The 20,660-nt window shown below is 47.3% G+C and overlaps 1 protein-coding gene across 5 annotated transcripts in view; it reads right to left on the bottom strand.

The window, feature by feature from the left end:
- Positions 1–20,660, bottom strand: part of itsn1 (intersectin 1 (SH3 domain protein)) — a 32,845-nt gene that overhangs the window by 10,528 nt on the left and 1,657 nt on the right. The window contains exons 1-31 of one of the 5 annotated variants that reach the window (XM_040179384.2): positions 17,108–17,446; positions 16,578–16,639; positions 15,606–15,692; positions 15,124–15,187; positions 14,868–15,028; positions 14,413–14,607; positions 13,343–13,421; positions 13,047–13,147; positions 12,866–12,929; positions 12,643–12,780; positions 12,435–12,532; positions 12,143–12,282; positions 11,800–11,922; positions 11,415–11,564; positions 11,017–11,157; positions 10,835–10,922; positions 10,514–10,653; positions 6,568–6,704; positions 6,182–6,462; positions 5,418–5,788; positions 5,051–5,065; positions 3,829–4,076; positions 3,556–3,730; positions 3,395–3,481; positions 3,089–3,237; positions 2,908–2,987; positions 2,627–2,820; positions 2,496–2,541; positions 2,273–2,394; positions 1,975–2,110; positions 1,473–1,667 (exon numbers count right to left, since the gene is read on the bottom strand). In XM_040179384.2, coding sequence (XP_040035318.2) covers positions 1,473–1,667; positions 1,975–2,110; positions 2,273–2,394; positions 2,496–2,541; positions 2,627–2,820; positions 2,908–2,987; positions 3,089–3,237; positions 3,395–3,481; positions 3,556–3,730; positions 3,829–4,076; positions 5,051–5,065; positions 5,418–5,788; positions 6,182–6,462; positions 6,568–6,704; positions 10,514–10,653; positions 10,835–10,922; positions 11,017–11,157; positions 11,415–11,564; positions 11,800–11,922; positions 12,143–12,282; positions 12,435–12,532; positions 12,643–12,780; positions 12,866–12,929; positions 13,047–13,147; positions 13,343–13,421; positions 14,413–14,607; positions 14,868–15,028; positions 15,124–15,187; positions 15,606–15,692; positions 16,578–16,605 — 4,033 coding nt within the window. In that variant the 5' untranslated portion in view covers positions 16,606–16,639; positions 17,108–17,446. Of the gene's footprint in view, positions 1–1,472; positions 1,668–1,974; positions 2,111–2,272; positions 2,395–2,495; positions 2,542–2,626; positions 2,821–2,907; positions 2,988–3,088; positions 3,238–3,394; positions 3,482–3,555; positions 3,731–3,828; positions 4,077–5,050; positions 5,066–5,417; positions 5,789–6,181; positions 6,463–6,567; positions 6,705–10,513; positions 10,654–10,834; positions 10,923–11,016; positions 11,158–11,414; positions 11,565–11,799; positions 11,923–12,142; positions 12,283–12,434; positions 12,533–12,642; positions 12,781–12,865; positions 12,930–13,046; positions 13,148–13,342; positions 13,422–14,412; positions 14,608–14,867; positions 15,029–15,123; positions 15,188–15,605; positions 15,693–16,577; positions 16,640–17,107; positions 17,447–20,660 lie in introns of those variants that run through there. The other 4 variants (XM_040179389.2, XM_040179383.2, XM_040179390.2 and 1 more) reach the window with 4 other exon arrangements.

Raw genomic sequence — 20,660 nt, forward strand, 5'->3', positions numbered from 1 at the left:
TCCTCTCCTCCCCCACCACCCCTTCGCTAAAATCTCCTTTCTGACCGATAGAACAGAAAGAGGAGAAGAAGAACGACGGGAGGAGAAGAGAAGAAGAAAGTCGGAGGGAGGGGAGGAGCCCTGACTATTGATCTCCCCCCCCGTTTGGAGCCAGAGCCTCAGATAAACAGAGTTCAGTCACAGCCGAGCGCAGACAGAGCTCTCTTTCTTTTTAGCGTTACAGTCTGTCTGTCTCTGGCTTCTATTGGTGGAGAGTCGCCATTTCCGGGTCAAGTGACCTCTTGCTGCTGTCCCATTGGTTGAGTGGCCTAGTGGGTCTCTTTGAGGGCTTTGAGGAGAGGGGGGTTCTGGGTAATGATATGATCCTAGAGAGAGGACGACAACAACAACATCAACCAAAACAACTAAACAAAACACCAACAACAACAACCAATCGGGCGCTGGGCGGGTGGAGCGTGCAGCAGGACGGAGAGTGTGGAGGCGTGCTCTAAGCCCGCATAGAAATAGAGGAGTTAGAGCAAGCAACTAGTAGTAATTCCTAACTGTATGCATGAGGCAAACACTATGATGAAGATGCATCGGCTAATATTCTGTGTGGTTAAAACAAATAAAAAGAATATTACAGGATTATGAAAAAGGCAGAGATTTGAACTGAAAAGGACTTTTCATAAAATAAAACTGATATTTTTAAGATGTGTTTTTATCCATTATGTGTTTCAGTGCCTTACATTGAACTCTTTGTATATATCAAACAAAAACTTCTCCAACTCACACCACCTGAGAAGCCAGGTGTGTTATGGATATATATTTTTTTTAATTGCTAAATTTTATATTTATATATAATAAGCTTTTGATTTTGGTAAAACAGTGGATTGTTATAATCCAATTGCCATGACATGATTCCATTGGCAGTAATTATATCATCGAAATAGTGGTGTTTGCAGAATTAGAATTAGAATCTCGGAGAGTGTTTTAATGGTTTTCACTTGGGTGAAAATACACATTTTGGCTCACGAGATGTATAAAACAGATACCTAAAACCATGTTTTCCTGTCGCTCAGCTCTAGGAGCTCTACGTCTATGTTGGGTCATGTTGGAGGAAGACATGCAGGAAGAGGGGAGACACTTTTACACTGAAGCAGATACACACAAACACACACACACACACACACACACACCCACACACACCCACACACACGCACATGCACATACATACCATGCAAGCACTGCCCAGATGCGTTGCATGACTGGGAGGTTATCAAGGAGGCCCAAAGGAGTGTCAAGGTGAAAGGTCAAAGGTCAAGCCGACCCGGGGTTAAAACACAGAGAGACAGCATCTCCACACTTGGCTCTGGGGAGTGTGATTGTGTGTGAGTGTTACTCTGATCCTTTGAAGTATCATAATTTTAGTGTATTGTGTCCGTCTGTCTGTCTGTGTGAGGTCATGTGTGTTTGTGCGTGTGTTTACTCACACTGCGTGCTCGGGTCGGTGTCTGTGGTGAGTTTGACGTAGTTGCTGGGGAACAGCCCCTCCCTCCCGTTGAGCTCTCCCTTCCACCAATCACAGTCGTCCTTGTTGAGCACCGTGATCACCTGACCCTTCTGGAAGGCCAGCTCGTCGTCGTTCTGGGCCACGTAGTCGTACATGCCGATCACCTGACACACGGCTTCAGGTGGAGGGGAGGGGGGAGGAGACGGGGGGAGATTCAGGTTTATCTTATAACCTATAGCTGGTTCTGGTTTTTATCTCCATCCAAATTGGTGGATTTAAATGTCATAAGGTGCAGACTATATTATGTATGACAACTTTAAAACTTAAAAGGTTTGAAAAGAAGGACAAGTTGGAATAAGATAAAATAAAATGTTTCTGGCTTTGGGGATTCAAGAGCTCCTACACATTTCCCCCGACATAACAACAAACACCCGCACGTACCCCCCCCCTACACTGCGTGGGATATGGTGTTTGCTCGGTACCTGTATGAGCACCCGAGCCGGGCGGAGCCAGTTTCGGAGGGGTGGGCTCTGTGGGCGTCGTCTTGCTGGTGCTGGGACTGAGCAGCTTCACGTAGTTGGCCGGAAACCAACCGATCTGGCGCTTCTTCCCCCGAGCCTGGACCAATCGGAGCACAGAACGCGTCCTTACATTCACATTATAAATATGACGTGCAGGTAAATATAGGCATGGACTGATATGTAATCTAAATACTTCATTATTAACTAACTCCAGACAAAACATGTAACTGCATATGTGATGGTGGTGGTGCTTGCACACCTGGAGCTCGCCCTCCCACCAGCCCCCTGGGTTCTTTTTCCTGATGAGGATGAGCTGTCCTGGAGCTAACGTCAGCTGCTCTGCGCCTGTAGCGCTGTAGGGGGCGATCACCTGAGCGATCTCTGATGGAGGGACAAGACGAAGGAGGTTCTTTTTAGCTTCATTTAGATATGTGAAAGCAGCATGTAAGTGCAGAGATTGTCCATCATAGTGAAAAGCTCACCCGGTTTCTTTCCCAGGCTGCCCGTCTTCCCCGCTGGTCCTAAAGCCTGGAGACAAAGTTTCAACCACAAATATTTACCTCACTGTCAACAAAAAAAAAGACGACACATCCGGCGTTCTGGTTTGGCTCACGTGCTCAGAGCCGGCGCCCACCTCTGAGGCGAAGTCCCGCGGTTTGACATAATTGGAGGGGAAGACGCCGGTCTTGCCCCCGACCATGCCCGTCCACCAATCCCCTTCCTTCCTGGTAACCACGACGACGTCCCCTTGCTGGAAGCTCAGGTCCCCCTGCTCGCTGCTCTCGTAGGTGTACATGGCCACGTACTCTGCGCGCAAGCACGTGGAGAAAGTCAACGACGAGAACTCGCACGACGTTTAAAGAATACACATTTCCACGAGTCTGCGTGCGTTACCTTCTCCAGACTCAGAGGGTTTCGTCGGGGAAGGGGACGGCCGTTTTCCGTTGGGGGGGCTTTCTGATACTGGAGGCTCACTAGAAAAGGAAAACGCATTCATTACACGGGACACATTATATTTATTTTATATTATAGATAGTTGCTTTATTAATCCAACATGGGCACCACTTAAACCCACCTAGTGTTTTTCATGCGTGGAGCGGCACCAGGCGGTGGCGTCATTGTCGCAGAGATGAGCTTCACGTAACTTTTGGGGAACCAGCCTCTCTGTCCGGTCTGCAGTTCACCTAACCACCACATGTCCTGCTGCTCCAACACCGTGATGATCTGCAACAGCAATGATACCTTCAGTGAGGCCTTCACCAAACGCCCCTCAAGGTTTGCATTCACAGCCAAGCTTAGCTGTGTGATATGTGTGCAGGATTTGAGTGGCGGTTGGATTAGTCCACACTGGTGCTGCACTATTCTGTACAAACTCATGTACCTCATTTTTGTTGAAGTTCAGGTGGTTGTCCTTTTTTGCTCTCCAAGGATACAAAGCCTGGGCCTGAAGACCCTCGACCTTCTCCCCCTGAAAAACACAAAACAACAATGGGAATAAAATCAGTCGGTATCAGATGTGAGTCCTGAAGCCACGTTTCCTACCTGGCCCAGCACCGGGGAAGGGGAGGAGCCCGTCGTCATGGTAGCGGGCGTGAAGGCGGAGCGTTGGCGCAGCTGTGCCGACGGAACGCTGAGCGAGGGGTTCTGACTGGTCGAAGAGGTCGGCCACGCGTCCCATCCCTCGCTCTCCGATTGGCCGGCTGTGCTGGAGGGCCAACTGGAAAGATGAGCGCGCAGACCAGCCGGATGTCAGCGAGGTCCTTCGGGAATGAGTCGGCAAAAAAAAAAAAAAAATGCACTTCACGAAAGACTCACGTGGTGCTGAAGTCGGCCCAGTTGCTGTTGGCAGAGGTCGCGGAAGAGGAGGAGGCGTGCCCGGGAGCCGGGGGAGGCGTGGTCATAGGCTGCTGGGCGGCAGTGGGCGGGGCAGAGGCCGTCGCGCGCAGGCTGATTGGTGCTTCGCTGTCCGGTATCCGCTCGGCGTAGTTGGCTGGAAACCAACCGGTCCGGCCCCTGAGTTCTCCTCCCAGCCAACCCGGTTCCCCCGTCTGGGATTCATCCACCTGGGGGGGGGGCGGAGGAGCGGCGTGAAGATACTGCCGAAGCATGACCACACTCACGGGGGGGGCGCTTCTCATTTGCGCCTCCTCGGCTCCTCTGGCCGATGCAGCTGTACACCGCGTCGTGTTTGTATTGTTGTCGATTTACAAGAACAGGTGTTGTTCGTTAAATGCCCGTCGCATCGACCCCTCTCTCTCTCTCTCTCCTTGCGTCTCGCTCAGAGATGCGAGCGGAGGAGGCAAGGAAAGGAATCAAGGGAGGTGTGTGGCAGAATAACCTCATTGGTGGCTAATAGAATGAGACACACAGGAACTTGCTATTAACTGATCACGTTGTGTTCTGCCTCTTGTTTCTATAATCCTATAAAAGTCATAACAGGCTCTTAAGATCTTTTCTTTCCAACCATCAAACTGATCAATTATTTGACTTATCTTCTATGTAAAACCTCAAAATAAATCCTGTGGTTTTCCCCTTCACTGCAAATTGAAAGATGTTTAGATCTGAATGTAAACTGTCTGTCTAACATTAAAACGTGGATGTTTCTTCCTTGATGCATTGATGGCAATACAAAGAAACGTTTTTTCTACTTTAGGGCAAGTCGTCAACATAACATGTTGTTGACCAATCAATTTGTTGATTTAGATAAATCCAAACACACAGAATCACACAAAGGAAAGAATTTAAATCCAGAGATGTGCTCACACGTTTGATGGAAAAAAGTAATTCAGCACAAAAGTGAAATGACACCTTCACACTCACAGCGACAGTGTTCGAGGCTTTTCACATAAACATGGAAAACAACTAAATTTGGTTAAAAAATTAATTAAAAAAAAAAAAAAGCTAAGGACACGAACGACGTTCATTCACTGAATGAACGTGGAGATGACGTGAGATGAACCAATGACAGCGGGAGCTCAAATGAAAGCTGGCTTGTGATTGATGGAGGGACAAAACTGGGCGGGGGATAGAAACTCACCCATTCCCCCTTCACCTTCAGGTTGCAGAGGAGAGAAGAAACAGTTAATACATTCTCTCACACACACACACACACACACACACACACACACACACACACACACACACACACACACACACACACACACACACACACACACACACACACACACACACACACACTACAGGCTTTAATAAAACCAACACACACAAACACGCAACAAAACATTAAATAAGCTGGTTGCACCGCTAACACAAAGTTATTGTGTTATTCTGGTCATTTTACACAAATTTTATTAAATTGCAGATGCCTACGCGCCCAGTCTGCAACACCTGGAGGGCTGGAGGATGCGCGTGTACGTGCACTAGATCCGTGTGCGTGTACATACCATAATAACGTCTCCGGGGGCGATGCTGATCTCGTCGTGGCTGCGGGCATCGAATGGATACAGAGCCCTGTAGTAGACCACCTTCACTGGCTGCTGCTGCTGGTCGAAGCTGCTGACCGGAGTCTTCTGGTCAAACAGACCCGGAACAGGAGCCTTGTGGTCAAATAGACCCGGAACAGGAGCGTTCTGGTCGAACAGACCGGGTGCAGGAGCCTTGTGGTCAAACAAACCGGGTGCAGGAGACTTGTGGTCAAACAGACCCGGTGCAGGAGACTTGTGGTCAAACAGACCCGGTGCAGGAGACTTTTGGTCAAACAGACCCGGTACAGGAGACTTGTGGTCAAACAGACCCGGTACTGGAGTCTTCTCCCCTGTAAATAAACAGAGAAAGTGAACATTAATAAACACAGACTAGAACCATCAGTGTCTGTTGCTGGGCTAAATCTAAATAAACAACACTCAATATATCCACTTGTTGGGATCTGTACCACGTCCTTTTATAACAAAGAGGGTTCGGCCTACGGGGGCCGCCAAAACCCCAAACTACCGGGGATGTCTGGCGAAGCTCAGCACCGAGGTCTCATTGGACGAGGGCCTTACACAGACCCTTTCACTTCTCATCCAGAGAATCAGACGTTGCAGATTGGAGCGCCTAGTTCTTCGGAAATGTTGTCACGTGTTACTGCGTACATTTACAACTGGCTTTTTCCGGGGATCTTTTCTCCGTTTCATGCATTCCTACGGCCCGGCGGCCCGGAACTCACCTTTCGAGCCCCAGGGGTCGGCCGGCTGGCTGAACAGCTTGCTCAGTTTCTCATGCACCTCCTTCTTGCCTCTCCCTTCGCCCTCCTTCTCTTCTGGCAATCCTGCAGCCTTCCGGCCCTCTTCCTCATCCTCCTCCTCTTCCGTCCCTCTCCTCTCCTCCTCTTCCTGAGCCACTCTGTTTAGCCAGGCGTGGGGTGCAGAGATGGAGGGGGGGCTCGGGGCGTTGGGGGCAGAGCTTGCAGCTTCGTCCCTCCAGGACACGGCCTCCTCTGATGACAACCTGATGAGAGGCAGAGGAATAATTAACCGGATAAACCTTCACTTTTAAAAACGTAAAAAATGGTTTCTATCACTCAAGACGTCCACAAGCACCTTTCCTTCTTACCTGCTGTGCTGCAGCTCGGCGGACTTTCTCTCGATCGGAGTGTGCATGTGAGGGTGTGTGTGCGTCAGTGTGTGCGTCTCTCCCTCCAGCTCCCTCTGCTTCTGCCTCTGCTGCCGGCTGTGGATCTCCCTCAGCTCCTGCAGGGCACGATTACATACGGGAAGGAACAGCGGTAAGGAGGAAATGAGGTCAGAGGGCGGGCTGCTACGGGTCACCACCGACAACAAACCACGAACAGTCAACAACAACAACAGCAGCGGCAGCAGTATGTAGTAGTCGGGTGAGGATGTATACAAACATGCACCACACATGTCTTCTAGATAGTGGATGGAAGTGTCGTTCATTCCAGCAAGTAAACCAGACAGGATCTTTGAATTTTGTAAACTAAACTCTAAATAAAATACTTTGTTTGTATAAAAGTATGCTTTAAAGTATGTCTTTATTATTCATGTAGGATTAGTTAGTGTATTACAAAGCTCTGGGAGTCTTACTACTCAAGACCTCAGCGTAAACAAATAAAGATTGCATTTGCATTGTTACTCAAACGTCTGTATATTTCTGTTCTGTTCTCAAGTGGATACCTTTTTGTTTTTTTTTAACCAAAGAACCACAGTGATTACAAACTTCTCAAACATTTATCAAGAGTTTCAAAATGACCCACAGCGGCCACGTTGTTGGGGGCGGAGCTTGCACAAGGGGCAGTACGATTGAATGGAGGCGTTTGTGGAGTAAGCAATATTATGTAAGTCGTAAACGGGGAGGGGGGTCGCAGAGGAGGGGATGCAGTGGGGAAGCTCTGGGTAGTCATGACAACCAGCTGTGCCATTAGAACACTCTGTTACTACAACAACACAAGGCAGCTGTCCTGTTTCACCAGCACAAAGAAAGCTTCAGAAACAAGCAACCCTGAAGAGAGAGAATGCCCAATCAATCTGAAACAGGAAGTGGGGGACGACAGGGCATGCAAACAATCACAGATTAGACAGATGACAGATTCATCCAAATAAAGACCACTTTACCATACTCTGATTCCAGTTAGGAGTTAACAGCGCAGCGCTAATGTAGTAGTATTAAATCACCTCATCTAGGGCACCTGCTAACCTATCCAGCCTGTTAGCTTAGCACGACAAAGCGCTAACAACAGGGCCAAAGTCAGCTGGCCAATTGGTGAGCTAACGCTAGCTGGGCTAAGAAAAGAAAGAAGCCGTAAGAGAAGATAGAATATTTTAGGGGACTAGCGAAAAATGAGAAGGTGAAAGAAAAGATGAAGCAAAGAGAAGGTGATTCAAAGAGAGAAAGTGAGAAGTGAACGAGAGATCTAGGGGAGGCCCTTTATAACGAAGTGAAGCTGTATTATGCGTACCTTTTATAATCCCATCTCAGCTAACATGAAATAACTTCGTACATGACAATTCTACACACAGCACACACACACAACAGCAGGTGACAATGGACAACTTTAGTTGAACCAAATATTCAAGAGCGTACATTTTATGGTGTTATTTGCTTAAGGTTTCTAATTGATTTAGAAACTGACAGGAATCATTATTTTAATCTCTGACATGTATCGGGTGATTTTCTCTCAGTGAGGATTAAACTAGCGTAGAAGAAAGGGAGGGAGGGAGAGCGCAAAAGACTCAAGGAAGGAGAGTCTCTAGTGACTCAGTGTTGAAAAACACTCCCACTTGAGTGCAACAGGGCTGGTTAGGATTCTTTCACAGACTTCAATAGGATATAATAGTTCAGGGAGTGTTAGCAGGTTTTTAAGCTGGTAAGGAGACCGACACAATTACATTTTACTCCCCACTACAGACGAAAAGTATTCTCATTAATGAATATGTTTTTTTTATCCTATTATATGTAAGTCAATAGTTTAGCTAACAATGCATTTATTTCCTCCTATAATGTCTCCCTGTCAGCGGTGACTGACTAGCGAGCTGAGAATGAACAGGCCATCAGGATCAATACTTGAGGATCTGAGTGCTTTGCACTGATCAAACTACTACAGTCGAGCTTCGACCAGCTGAAATACATCTGGCTGCCTGACAGGTGCACAAAATGTGAAAAAACAGGAAACCTGATGTTTTAAAAGGCTGGTTTGTAGGCGTGGAAGGTTTGCAAAAGCCTCCAAAAGTTACTTAAACTCTTGAAGCGCGCAAGTTAGTAGTCCGACGACAGGGTGTATTATGTTTCACTTGTTTCTGAAGTAGTCTGGTAGTGCGGCTCAAATCCAAATGCAAAAGGAAAGACAAAACTGCTCCATGCTCCCGGTCGGCCATTAGAGGCGGTGCGTTGGTCACAGGATTATTTTTCCCATTGCAGAGTGAATCTCGGCTGCAGTACCACCCCGGTCCAGCAGCGGCAGTGTGCTCTACCTGTCTCCCTCTCTGCTCTTCCTGAAGCTGGCGTTGCAGGGCTTCTATCCTGGCACAGTGGTTGCCATAGAACTCACACAGAGACTGGCATGGGCAAAGGAGCAAAAGGCCAGTGTGGGAGATAAATAAAAGAAAAAATATAGAAGGAAGGGTTTGTTACGTTGATTCACACAAGGAGTATGATTTGGAAAAGAAACAAGAGGTGCAGAAACACAGAGTGAAGAGGTGGGAAGGAGACAGGGAGCAGGAGAGCGGCTTGAATCAGGAAAACAGAATGAGCATCGGAGAGTCGCAGCAGGTGAGGAGGACAGAGGAGGCAGTGTGGGATTTTGGGGAGAGGAAGGTGGACGGTCAAAAGTTCACATCTCGGCGGACTCTGTTTTGTAAAGAATCAACCGGGATCCAACTCCGCTGGTTTTGTTCATTCTGGCTCATTGTGTTCATTACAGTGAAAGAGACTGAGTACAAACTTTATTAGATTAACCATTAGAAAATCTATTTATTGTGTTCTGGGTTGTTTCGGCTTTCCGGACCAAAGGACTGATTCCGGTGCCGGTGAAAGAGAAAATGACAAAAGGTGCTTTAGGAAACATAAACACACCAAGCTTCAACACAAAGGTACAATGTGTAATCGGGGTAAGCACCTCAAATACGGTCTGTAAAACCTAAAGACATAAAGCAAACTGCAAAATAACATCAAGGAAAGGCAAAACCAAAACACCTTTGGACGTAATAAATATGTAATATTCATTGACCTTTTACTTTCAACACTATTCAACAACAAGTCCTCGGGGAAGCTATACGTCTTTGTCCTAGAGCGGACACGGAGACTTTGCACCATTATAATAAATAAACGTTGCGCTGATCTTACATATCGCATCTTTAAAAGTACGAAAATCCCTCCATCTTCCTCTCTCTAGTAAACTGTTGACGAAAGCTCCTGCGTGCGTCCGGCTCTCTCCACAAGCACAGCGATCAGCATTAATCCACAAAGCAACCGCATAGCAACGCGCCAACACAAACAACCAGGGATACCGTCGCCACGTTCAGATGATCAGCGAACATGAACATTGGGATTATGTTAGCTGGTGTGAGGACGGGATTACGAAGGACGGGACAAGACGGGGTTTAAAGCTACAGTCACAACACCAAGGCTTTTAACAGAAAATATCAGCGCGTTAGCCAGACATTTGATGTATTTAATCGAATAAATAAATCAAACGAATAAAAACGCTACTGTGCATCAAACTGAGGATATGTTGTAACAAAGTGTTGCGTGTGTGAAAGCTTTATCAGATTACGTTTGATTTTGAGCTTTACTTTAAAAAACATACAAGAGGGCAACTAAAACACCAGTAGGAAACTTTTTAAAGCTTTTTCTTGTACTGTTCGTGAATTGTTGGGTAACTTCTTTTTCCCCCGATCATTCTGACTCTTGATCTGCTGTTTAATGAAATCTTGTATGTACGTTAACCAGTGCACTGCAGCACCAGCAGACTGCCAGTGGCGTAGTTGCCTCTATAACCGGCACAGACCCGACCTATTAACCCGTCGGGCGCCGAGCCGCTCACCTTCAGCTGGGTGTTGAAAGCGTCGATCTCCAGCAGCTTGGCCCTCGTCTCTCTCTCCACCGCATCGAGCTGCTCTCGGAGCTGCTGTCTGCTGCTCTCCTTCTGCTCCACGGCCTTCTGCAGGGACGACAGGCTGTCGCCTGACCGCACACAGCGCAGTTAGCTACGGACACTCAGTTAACCCGCAAAAGGCTAAGAAGAGAAAATAGTACCCCGCTCCGCTCTACGTGACATTTATGTGTTTATGAATCTAATCCGAGGGGAGAACATGCACGTGTGACATTTACATACGAGCGTACGTTTAAGTTGTGTGATACTCACGATGCAGACTGTTCTGTTGAACCTGTTGCAGCTCCTCGTTGAGACTCTGTTTATCGGGAATTAGCCTCCCCAACCATTGCTGGGAGTCCTGTAGACAAATAGGTTTTATTCTTTTTATTAAATATCCTTGATATATATAGACAACTGCTACAGTTCCTACAGAACCCGTTGCTCTCGCGTACCTGCAGCTGCTGCTGCAGCAGTGTGATCTCAGCGATGCGCGTTTCCCTGGTCAGGTTGGTCTGCTCAACCTCTCTCCGCTGAGCCGACAGACGAAAGCGAACGTCCTTTAGTTTGCCCTCCAGCTGGCTCTTCTTATCATTCTGCAGGACGGGGAGGAATATGATATTACGTTTCTGCAGGGCGTGCAAAGTGTCGGGTCACGGACACAATTTATTGACACCAGTTCCGATCTGTCGGCATCAGCAGATTGCTTTTGGCTTATCTTTGAAGACACCTTCTAAGACCGTCATTGTCCCACCAATCAACACTCTGTACGGTCAGTTAGCGCTGTTAGCTCACAGTGGTCGTGTCAAGCTAGCGGCGCCTTGTCTACGGGGCCTGCGTAATGTTGGATTACCAGAGCCTCCAGTTCGAACTCCAGGGTCTTCTTCCGGGCTTTGAGCAGCACGATGCTCTCCTGCTCTCGGTTCCTTTGAGTCAGAAGCTCCTGGCGGCGTTGACGCTCCCACTCCAACTGACGCTGACGCTCCAATTCACGCTTAGCAGCCTGGACGGACACACAAAAACACGCACGAGGTTGGAAACAACATCTCAATCACATTCACTTGACGTTTTGTTGTACGCAACAAGCCGTAACGAGTGTAAATCCAGCTCTTTACTCTGAGAGCGGCGGCTTAACGGGGGCGGCAGAGGGTCCTGAAGTCGGACGTGATTACGGGGCAGCGGCAGTTAATCGCCAACTCGAGCACAACTCTCAGAATGCAGAGACCCGGTAATCGTACCTCTCTCCTCTCTATCTCTTTGCGTCTCTCCTCCTCCCGCTGCCTCTCCAGCTCTCTCTGTCTCTCCAGTTGCTTCTCCAACTCGTGCTGTCGCCTCCTCTCCTGCTCCAGACGCTCGCGCTCCTGAACAAAAACAAAAAACACACACAACAAAAATGAGCCGGCGGAACAAACAACTTTATTATTTGTCACAGGTCACGCGGCGCATTTCAATGGCGCGGGACACCGCGGCTCATGCCATGAAAGCACTGTTGCCGTTATAGATGCAACTATTTTATAACGCAAGCGATCCGCCGCGGCCGATTTCAGGTTTTGAAGGACTAGAGTGTGGAAATAAGTCCACCTTTCTCTCTTGCTCCTCTCTCTCCAGCGCTGCCAGCCTCTCCTGCTCCTTCCTCTGCAGCTCCTGAAGAGCCTGCCGCCTCTTCTCCAGCTCCAGGTTCCCGCGCTCAAAGTTCTCCCTCTTCTTGTCCTCAAACGTCACTGAGAACACGCAGAGGGAGCGAGTATGAAGTTAAACAACAAATATTTTTTTCAAACAAGTTTCCCTGAAAAATGTTTGCAGGTTGTTTGTTCGTCAAAAATCGAAGCATGAAGGAAACATTGTTCCACTTTGACCAGCGCGGGCCAATCACCTGGCAGTCTCTTGTCCTGGCTGCTCTCCGCCTCCTCCTCCGCCGCCTCCTCCTGCACGCTCTTCTGGTCCGACTGAACACTGTCGCTCCGCACGCGCCTTCAACACCATACACAACTTATCAACACACTTTTCAGAATTCACCTGATTAAACTAAATTTAAAAAACACGTTCATAATATGTTCGTAAAATCGTGTGGCGGCAGCAACCTGAATGTGGGGGGGAGGTAATCTGGTGGTAGCACAGGGGGCAGCGGGAGACCGGACATAGCCATATCTATGAGGTGCATGGCTAAGATAAACTCCTCCGCTGTTAGCTTCCCATCCTGGTCGATATCGGAGAGGCTCCTAAAGGAAAAAAAAAAAAATGAAACGCTTCAAGGACAAATGTCTCAAAAAACTCCTGTTTTGTGAAAGCGTTCACTGTGCTGACCATATGGTGGCCAGCTGGCCCTGAGGGAGACTCGACTGCATCAGGATGGTACGAGCCTGGGGACCTGAGAGAGAAAGAGAGTCACCAAACACATCTACTCGTCCGGGAAATGAGAAGGATACCATCGCAAACAATGTCAGAGTGTGTGTCTGTGTGTGTGTGTGTGTGTGTGTGTGTGTACCCGTTAGGTGTCCACTCATCATCTTGTCGTGGGAGTTAAAAAGCTGCCTGTACTTGAGCCTAGAGGACTGAGGAACCGCCCAATCACAGGGCGGCTGAACGCTGACGAGCAACAGAAGATAGAGTTCAGGAGAGAAAAACAGACACATGCCATCTACTATCCACATTCACAGTACTCTTTAGATTCTCCCTGCTAAAAGGCCCAAAAAACTATCGGGAGAGTAAAATATATATAAAAATTTTTAGTTTTAATTTACGAGGCCAAATGCTGTGAAGGTCTCCGATAACGCGGCCTACCTCGTGACGTCCACGGACGTCCCCTTCTGCAACTTGGCACTGGAGCGATTAAAGGACGAGGACTTGTTGACGGAGGCGGCTGAGAGGGACGGAGAACGGAACAACTTAGTTCACTTCAAACAATTAGTTATCAATTAATTGATTTCAACTAAAAGTTCAGTGCATGGTTTAATATTTTGATTGATCATTGGACAGCCAGTATTTGCTTTATAATAAGAGCGATAATAATATCATACAATTGGCTCCGGTCCCCTTTGACTTCCTGTCGTGCCGAATACTTTGGAACCACACCTGCACGCTCTTCAAACTTTTCTGCCCAAAGCATGAACAGCCTATTTAAATTTAACTTTGCTGAGCGAGAGCCGGAGAGGCACGACTCATCTCTCACATTAATATTTAGCAGGCTCATTTGCCACTTTTAAAAAAATGTCCTCATTATATATAATCTACTCCAAACCCATTTGTTCTGCTCTTTTCAAGCTTGTGATTGTGCTCCTCTGTACATGCACATATTTTAACTCCTTCTCTCGGCTCCCTGCGGATTCTCTCAGCATCCAGGTGCTTTCTCTCCCGATCTAAAATGTAGCGCACATGACATGATGATTAAATTCATCCCTCTCTGGTGAGGCCTCGCTTGCGGGAGTTCGGGTTAATTGGAAAAAGGAGCTTGTTAGAAGCAGCGCTCGGGAGGGTCAAAGCTCCATCTTCATGTGCACGTCTACGTTTATTTCACTTTTAATACCCTGCGTATGGATCATGTCACCTGTTCATTTGATAATTCTTTAAAAATGATGGCAGCCTGTCATCAATCCATCAAACCTACGGGCCGTTTAGAGCAATCCGTCGTGTCGCCTGACTGGAGAACCAGGAGAGGAGATGCTATCGAACGCCCATCTCATTCTCAGTTCATCCCTTTCTTTCAGGTTGGTACCTCGAGCGTCCTTCTATTGCACCTCTTTCCCCACGATAAACTATCCAGCACTCATGTTTATTAAGCTTAAAAATGACAAAGGCCAAGCCCTCACTGATCCACAGAAGCAGCATAAAAACACGCCGTCGCAGTGCGTTACCTGGGTGGGGGAAGCCCGAGGTGGGCGCCATCATGCCTGTGGGAGGGGCTCCGTTGGCAATGGGCGGAGGGAGCGGAGGGAGGGCGGACGAGCCGAGCGGGGGGGACACTCCGACGGGGAGGGGCGGGAGGGGGAGTGCAGGCACGGCCGACAGGGGGGCTGAGATGGTGGGCATGGAGGGCATGGGGGGCATCCCTGGAGAAGGACAGAGAACACATTGCATTATTATTATTATTGGAGGGGGGAGAACCATGACCCTCTACTGTGACCGCAGACTGCGAGACGGAGTTAGCGAGCGTCTGGAGAAGGAGGAGCCACGTCGTCCTCTACACACACACACACCTGCAGCGTGTTCGTTTTACCACGACGCAGATAAGCAGTTGTCACATGAAACAAACGATTCCATCTCTGTTATTCCTTCAAACAGCTGAGAGAAAAATCTAAAACAGTCTCACCAAAGCCGCCCTGTGGGGGTAAAGTCAGCTGCGGTTGTTTCATACTGGGAGGAAGCGCGGGGGGCAGAGGGTGACCCTGGAGTTTCAGCTTGATGAGTTTCATGGCGATGGAGAACTCGTGGATGTCCATACGGCCGTCGCTGTTCATGTCGGCCAGAGCCCTGAAACGGAGAAAACGTTGAAAGGCAGGAACCACTGCGACGGAAAAAATACAGCAATAAGTTAATTGACATTGACTGTGAGGGACAGGACTCACCAGATCTGGGCCAGGACGGGAGGCGGCAGACCCGATTGAAGGAAGAAGTTCCTGGCTTGGTCGCCTTGACGGACCAAGAGAAACAGGATGTGGGATCAAAACGAAGGGGGACTTTAGATCATGTGGACACATGAATGCGCTTCCTGATCGCACTCTGAGCCAAACGAGGCCATTAGATCAGCCGGTTAATAAAACGCCAGACAAAACAACAATCACATAGTTTCAGTCTCCGTTGGAACAAACAATTAGTAGATCGATTGAGAAATCGGATGCTGATCACACGGTCGAATAAACCCAGACGAGGGGGATCGTTTGTCTTCTTGTTTTCAGATTCTGATTTATGATTTTTTTTAACACACATCCAGGACCTTGTTCATGTCCCCATCTCACCTCACACTATCAGTGTGTGTGTGTGTGTGTGTGTGTGTGTGTGTGTGATGTGTGTGGGTGCGATAAAGAGAGAGCGAGAGAGAGACGGCTACCTGTGATGTAACCGCCGGGAGTCGGAGACAGGCTGAGAAACTGCTGATCATGTTTGGCTCTCTCATCCACTGAGATCAGGAACGCATCTGGACCGCACCCACAAAGAAACACACACACATTAGACACCATACACAACGACAGACACAAACAGAGGGAGAAAGGACCGGCATGAGGGGAATGTGTTAGTCGTAGAGTTCCAATTCCTCTTAGAAGATTCCTAGTAGATGAGCAAGAGGCTGAAGGGGTGAGTGACTAGGAGGCCTTTTCATCTAGAGGAGCCCTCTGATTCACTTCAACGTGTGACACGCCCAACGTGGGGGCGATGCCCTGGCTTTAATAAATAATAAGCAAGTCTTTCTGCCTCCCAGATCCGCTTAATCCACCAGTTTCCATGTAAACTAAAGATCAGATGAGATTCCACATCAGAGGTTCCCTTGAGCTGCGACTGCATCCTGTATCTTCTACTGGCAGTTTAAAGCTGAGGTGAACCCATTCATTCTAAATGCATGAAGAGTTGCGGCTGACAGAAACAGTATTGTGTGTTTAGTCCCTCTGCTGGTTAACAAGATTATTCTTGCTGACTCGTTCTGCCCAAATGCTTCTGAAGAGAAAATATCTAATAAATAAAAAAAAGAATAAATAATCTTATTTATGTTGATCACATTTTGTCCCCTCATGGTTTGAGTGGCTGGTCCTCATCCAGCAGGACGTCAAGAGGACAATCAAGTTCTACCCAACAGTGACAAAAACTGTCTGTCTTTGTGTCCATCTGTTAGTCCTTTTGACAGCTGCTACGTCTTCATACGAGACATCTAAGCGAGCATCGTCCTTCTTTTGTTGTCATGTGACTTCACATCGCTGATTAAAAGGAGCGACGTGCTGCCGTCTCGCCCTTTTCTACTCGACTGTCAAAATACCAACTCGGGCCGAGGTTAGAAGCCTTCTTTTGTTCCCGTGACGCAGATACTGACCGGTGAATGTGGTGGGGAACTGTGCCATGGTTCACTCGGTCTTCTTCAGCACTACACGACACCTGAAACAACACAATCACAGACACAGATGCAACAAATGTGTTAGTAACGCGGCCGCCGGTGAGGCACGCAGATGCTGTCAGAGAGGTCAGCGGTCCGCCTGCGCGATCAAACGCGTTTTTAAATAAAAGATCAAACCCTGTCTGGCCCCCGGCCAAAAGGTGCCGATGAACTCAGGGGGGGGAGAATTATATTCCAGCACGAATCCAGTTTGTTTTCCACTCGGCTGACTTTTAATGCCGGAGTCGAGAGTTCCTAGAACTTCGCCCATCGAGCCGTCACGGCTCCGAAAAAGACACAAAGCACGTTTAGCACTATAATGAGTCTATGTTGATGCTCTAAAATGTGAATTTTTGATTTGTTAAAAACAGCACCACAATAACGAGTACCTCGGCCCTAGTAATAGGTATGTTAATCAGATCCAGACGGGCCAGCAGACCACCCATAATAATAATAATAATAATAACAACCTGACACACATTGTGAGTGGATGTTGCGCTGCCGGAGTCAGCGTGATGAACATCTGAATCTGGTCTTCTTTCCAACAAAACTACATTGAGCCATTTAAAGGGTCCAAGTCGATGGGATTCCAAGAAAATCCATTTACAAAAAGCCTCCACCGCGATACAAAGGAGGCGGGTCAAAAACTAAACTAAAGAAAGTTACTCCGACATCGCTGTTCCTTCCGTATAAAACGGTCCTCAGCGAGTGAGTGAGTGTGTGTCTGTGTGCGTTCTATTATGATCAGAGAGGGAGCACAAAGTAACCAGCTTAACTAGGTCATACGAACAAAGCCCACCCTACAAAAACACACACACACGCGCGCACACACACACACACACACACACACACACACACACACGCCTGCCACTGAGGACATGGTGAAGCAGTTGAGCATCTACAGCTGATTTTTGTCCTGCTCTGAAGTCCGGACGGGCAGTGATCCAACTCTTTTTGATAACACTTTACCAAAATTCCCAAGAATTTCGTCCAGTTGTTTCTCTTATTTTCTTAAATAAGATATTTGACTCCTGAGGCTCCTTTAAAAGCATTCGTATCCCAAAACACATTCAAAATACTCTGCGCTTTTTCTACGTCAAAGCCACCACAGCGTTTTTATTATTATCTTTGGCCAGCACATGAAGCATAAAGAATTTAACAGAAGTTAAATTATTTTCACCTCCTGTGCAGGCAAATCATCTCGTGAAATGTCTGAGGCGGCCAAAACTCAGATAAGCTGCTTATGAGTCAAAGTGACTTTTGTTTAGCACAACTCCTCAGAACAGAGTGAACTCGGAGCGAGAATGAGTGCAACACCGGCAAAGACACGTTCCACAAGACATTTTGAAACGGTGCCATTGACACAGTTCAGGTCATGGTCATGGCACCTTAAGGAATTAACCATTCATTCAATTTGCTGATTATATTCCAGTGATTGGTTTTAATCATGCACGGCTTATAAGAGAGAACCATTGCCATAAGTAATAGATCCAGAAAACCTCATTTAAACTGCAGTGAGAAGTCCCTCTGCGATGAATTTGAACATGGATGTCCTTTGTCCTCTGCTCTCCATGGCCACAGAGCACGTATTGTCTTTGTGGGATTAGTCTGCATAATTAGAGCATTGACGAAACCGGAGTGTTGGTCTGCTATCAAGACTTGTGGCAGATGCCTGTTTAAGTCCCATAGACCCCCCCGACCCTCCCTCTTATTTTCCTGAGGGCCCCATCAACGTCCCCCCCCTTTCCCAGCTTCCATAAATGAATTTGGGATAATTGCACATAATCTGATGCCCCGCCCCCCAGATGACACAATACTGGATCCCTAAAGAGATTAAACCCTCACCAGTTTAATATTTTATATTAATATTATATTTTTTGCAATTCATATTTTTGGCTTTGCCATAAGTTGTGTCAACTTTTACTCCCACCGGGGGCAGCCTCACTTTGTGATTTTATTTTTCTGTTTATCTGTGACCAGATGTAAGAATACATATTATACATTACATATAATATCGCCTGAACAACTTCTTCAGGCCAAACAGATAATCCTGATCACTGGACTCATTTGTTCTTTGATACAAAGCAGGAACAAAACATATATACTTATACATACAAGATACATCATGTGATCCATTCACATCCTGCAGGGTCAAAAATGAGTCCAATCACAGAGTTAACGGAAAACACTTTGCTGACTAAAACGCTCCGTCCTGAAGCACCTGAGCGGCCATCGTTTTAGTCTGAAGTAGAGACGAAATGACGAGTCGGCCCAGTGTTAATATTGGCTTACTAGTTTCCAACATTTAATATCGCTGTTAGTACTTTATTAAAAATGTCTCTTGTGACTGTGGTAGATTGTGAAAAAAATAACATGTTTAACTAGTTTATGAAATTACAACATCTTGTTAATGGTGACAATGATGATGTCAGTTTAAAATAACTGCAGTGGATACGCAAACAAGCATTTGCATCTAACACACACATGCACGCACACACACACAAGAGGAAAAAACACCTCCCACACTGCCTGCGTCTGTCAAAACACATTCTCATCGCACGGCTGTGGTGAGACTCCAGAGGTGTCAGGACACTCACCCATCTCTGTATCACTCCATCTCCTCTGTATCACTCCTTCCTTCACCCATCTCCGCTCTATCATTCCATCCCTCACTCATCTCCTCCCGTATCACGCCATCCCTCACCCCTCTCCTCTGTATCACTCCATCCTTCACCCATCTCCTCCCGTATCACTTCATCCCTCACCCCTCTCCTCTGTATCACTCCATCCTTCACCCATCTCCGCTCTATCATTCCATCCCTCACTCATCTCCTCCCGTATCACGCCATCCCTCACCCATCTCCTCCCATATCACTCCATCCCTCGCCATCTCCTATGCATCACTCCATCCTTCAGCCATCTCCTATGCATCACTCCATCCTTCAGCCATCTCCTATGCATCACTTCATCCCTCACCCCTCTCCTCTGTATCACTCCATCCTTCACCCATCTCCGCTCTATCATTCCATCCCTCACTCATCTCCTCCCGTATCACGCCATCCCTCACCCATCTCCTCCCATATCACTCCATCCCTCGCCATCTCCTATGCATCACTCCATCCTTCAGCCATCTCCTATGCATCACTCCATCCTTCAGCCATCTCCTATGCATCACTCCATCCTTCAGCCATCTCCTCTGTATCCCTCCATCCCTCACCATCTCCTATGCATCACTCCATCTCCTCTGTATCACTCCATCCCTCGCCATCTACTATGCACCACTCCATCCTTCAGCCATCTCCTCTGTATCACTCCATCCCTCACCATCTCCTCTGTATCACTCCATCCCTCACCCATCTCTTCTGTATCACTCCATCCCTCACCATCTCCTCTGTATGGAGTGATCCAGAGGAGATGGGTGAGGGATGCCCTCACCCATCTCCTCTGGATCACTCCATCCTTCACCCATCTCCTCCCTTATCACTCCATCCCTCCCATTGGCTCATCCGTTGGTTGCTCATACGAGCTGTGTGACTTACATAAGTTCACCAAAATGATATTGGTTTTCAATGGTAAATTGGCTTTATATACGACAGATAAAAATATCATTTTTCAGAAGGGAAGGCGGCCTGATCCATTCGATTAGCTTAAAAAGGTGAAACCCATTTTTTGTCAATGCAAATGGAAATACGATGAACCGTTGAAACTGTTTGAAATGCATTATTATGTTGAATCCCTTCCTGGGAGATGAACTAATTGTATTACGTGTTCCTGATTTGTAGGTCGTTGGAAGAAAGAACACAGACGGCCTCCAGAAGCCAGACAAACTTTTGAACTTTGTAATTAGGTTTGGTAATGTGCATTTCCCGGCCAACCAGAATGTCAGAGACAGAAAACATTTTTGATGTTAGAAATAAAACAGTCCATTTACATGTGCTTTCTTGTTTGCGTGAAGTGCAAAATGCAACTGGAGGATTCATCTTTAACCACAGAGAACAGCTGTATGCATATTATTACTCTCTC

Source organism: Gasterosteus aculeatus, chromosome 6, assembly GCF_964276395.1.
Source record: "Gasterosteus aculeatus chromosome 6, fGasAcu3.hap1.1, whole genome shotgun sequence".
In the NCBI taxonomy this organism is placed as follows: Eukaryota; Metazoa; Chordata; class Actinopteri; order Perciformes; family Gasterosteidae; genus Gasterosteus; species Gasterosteus aculeatus.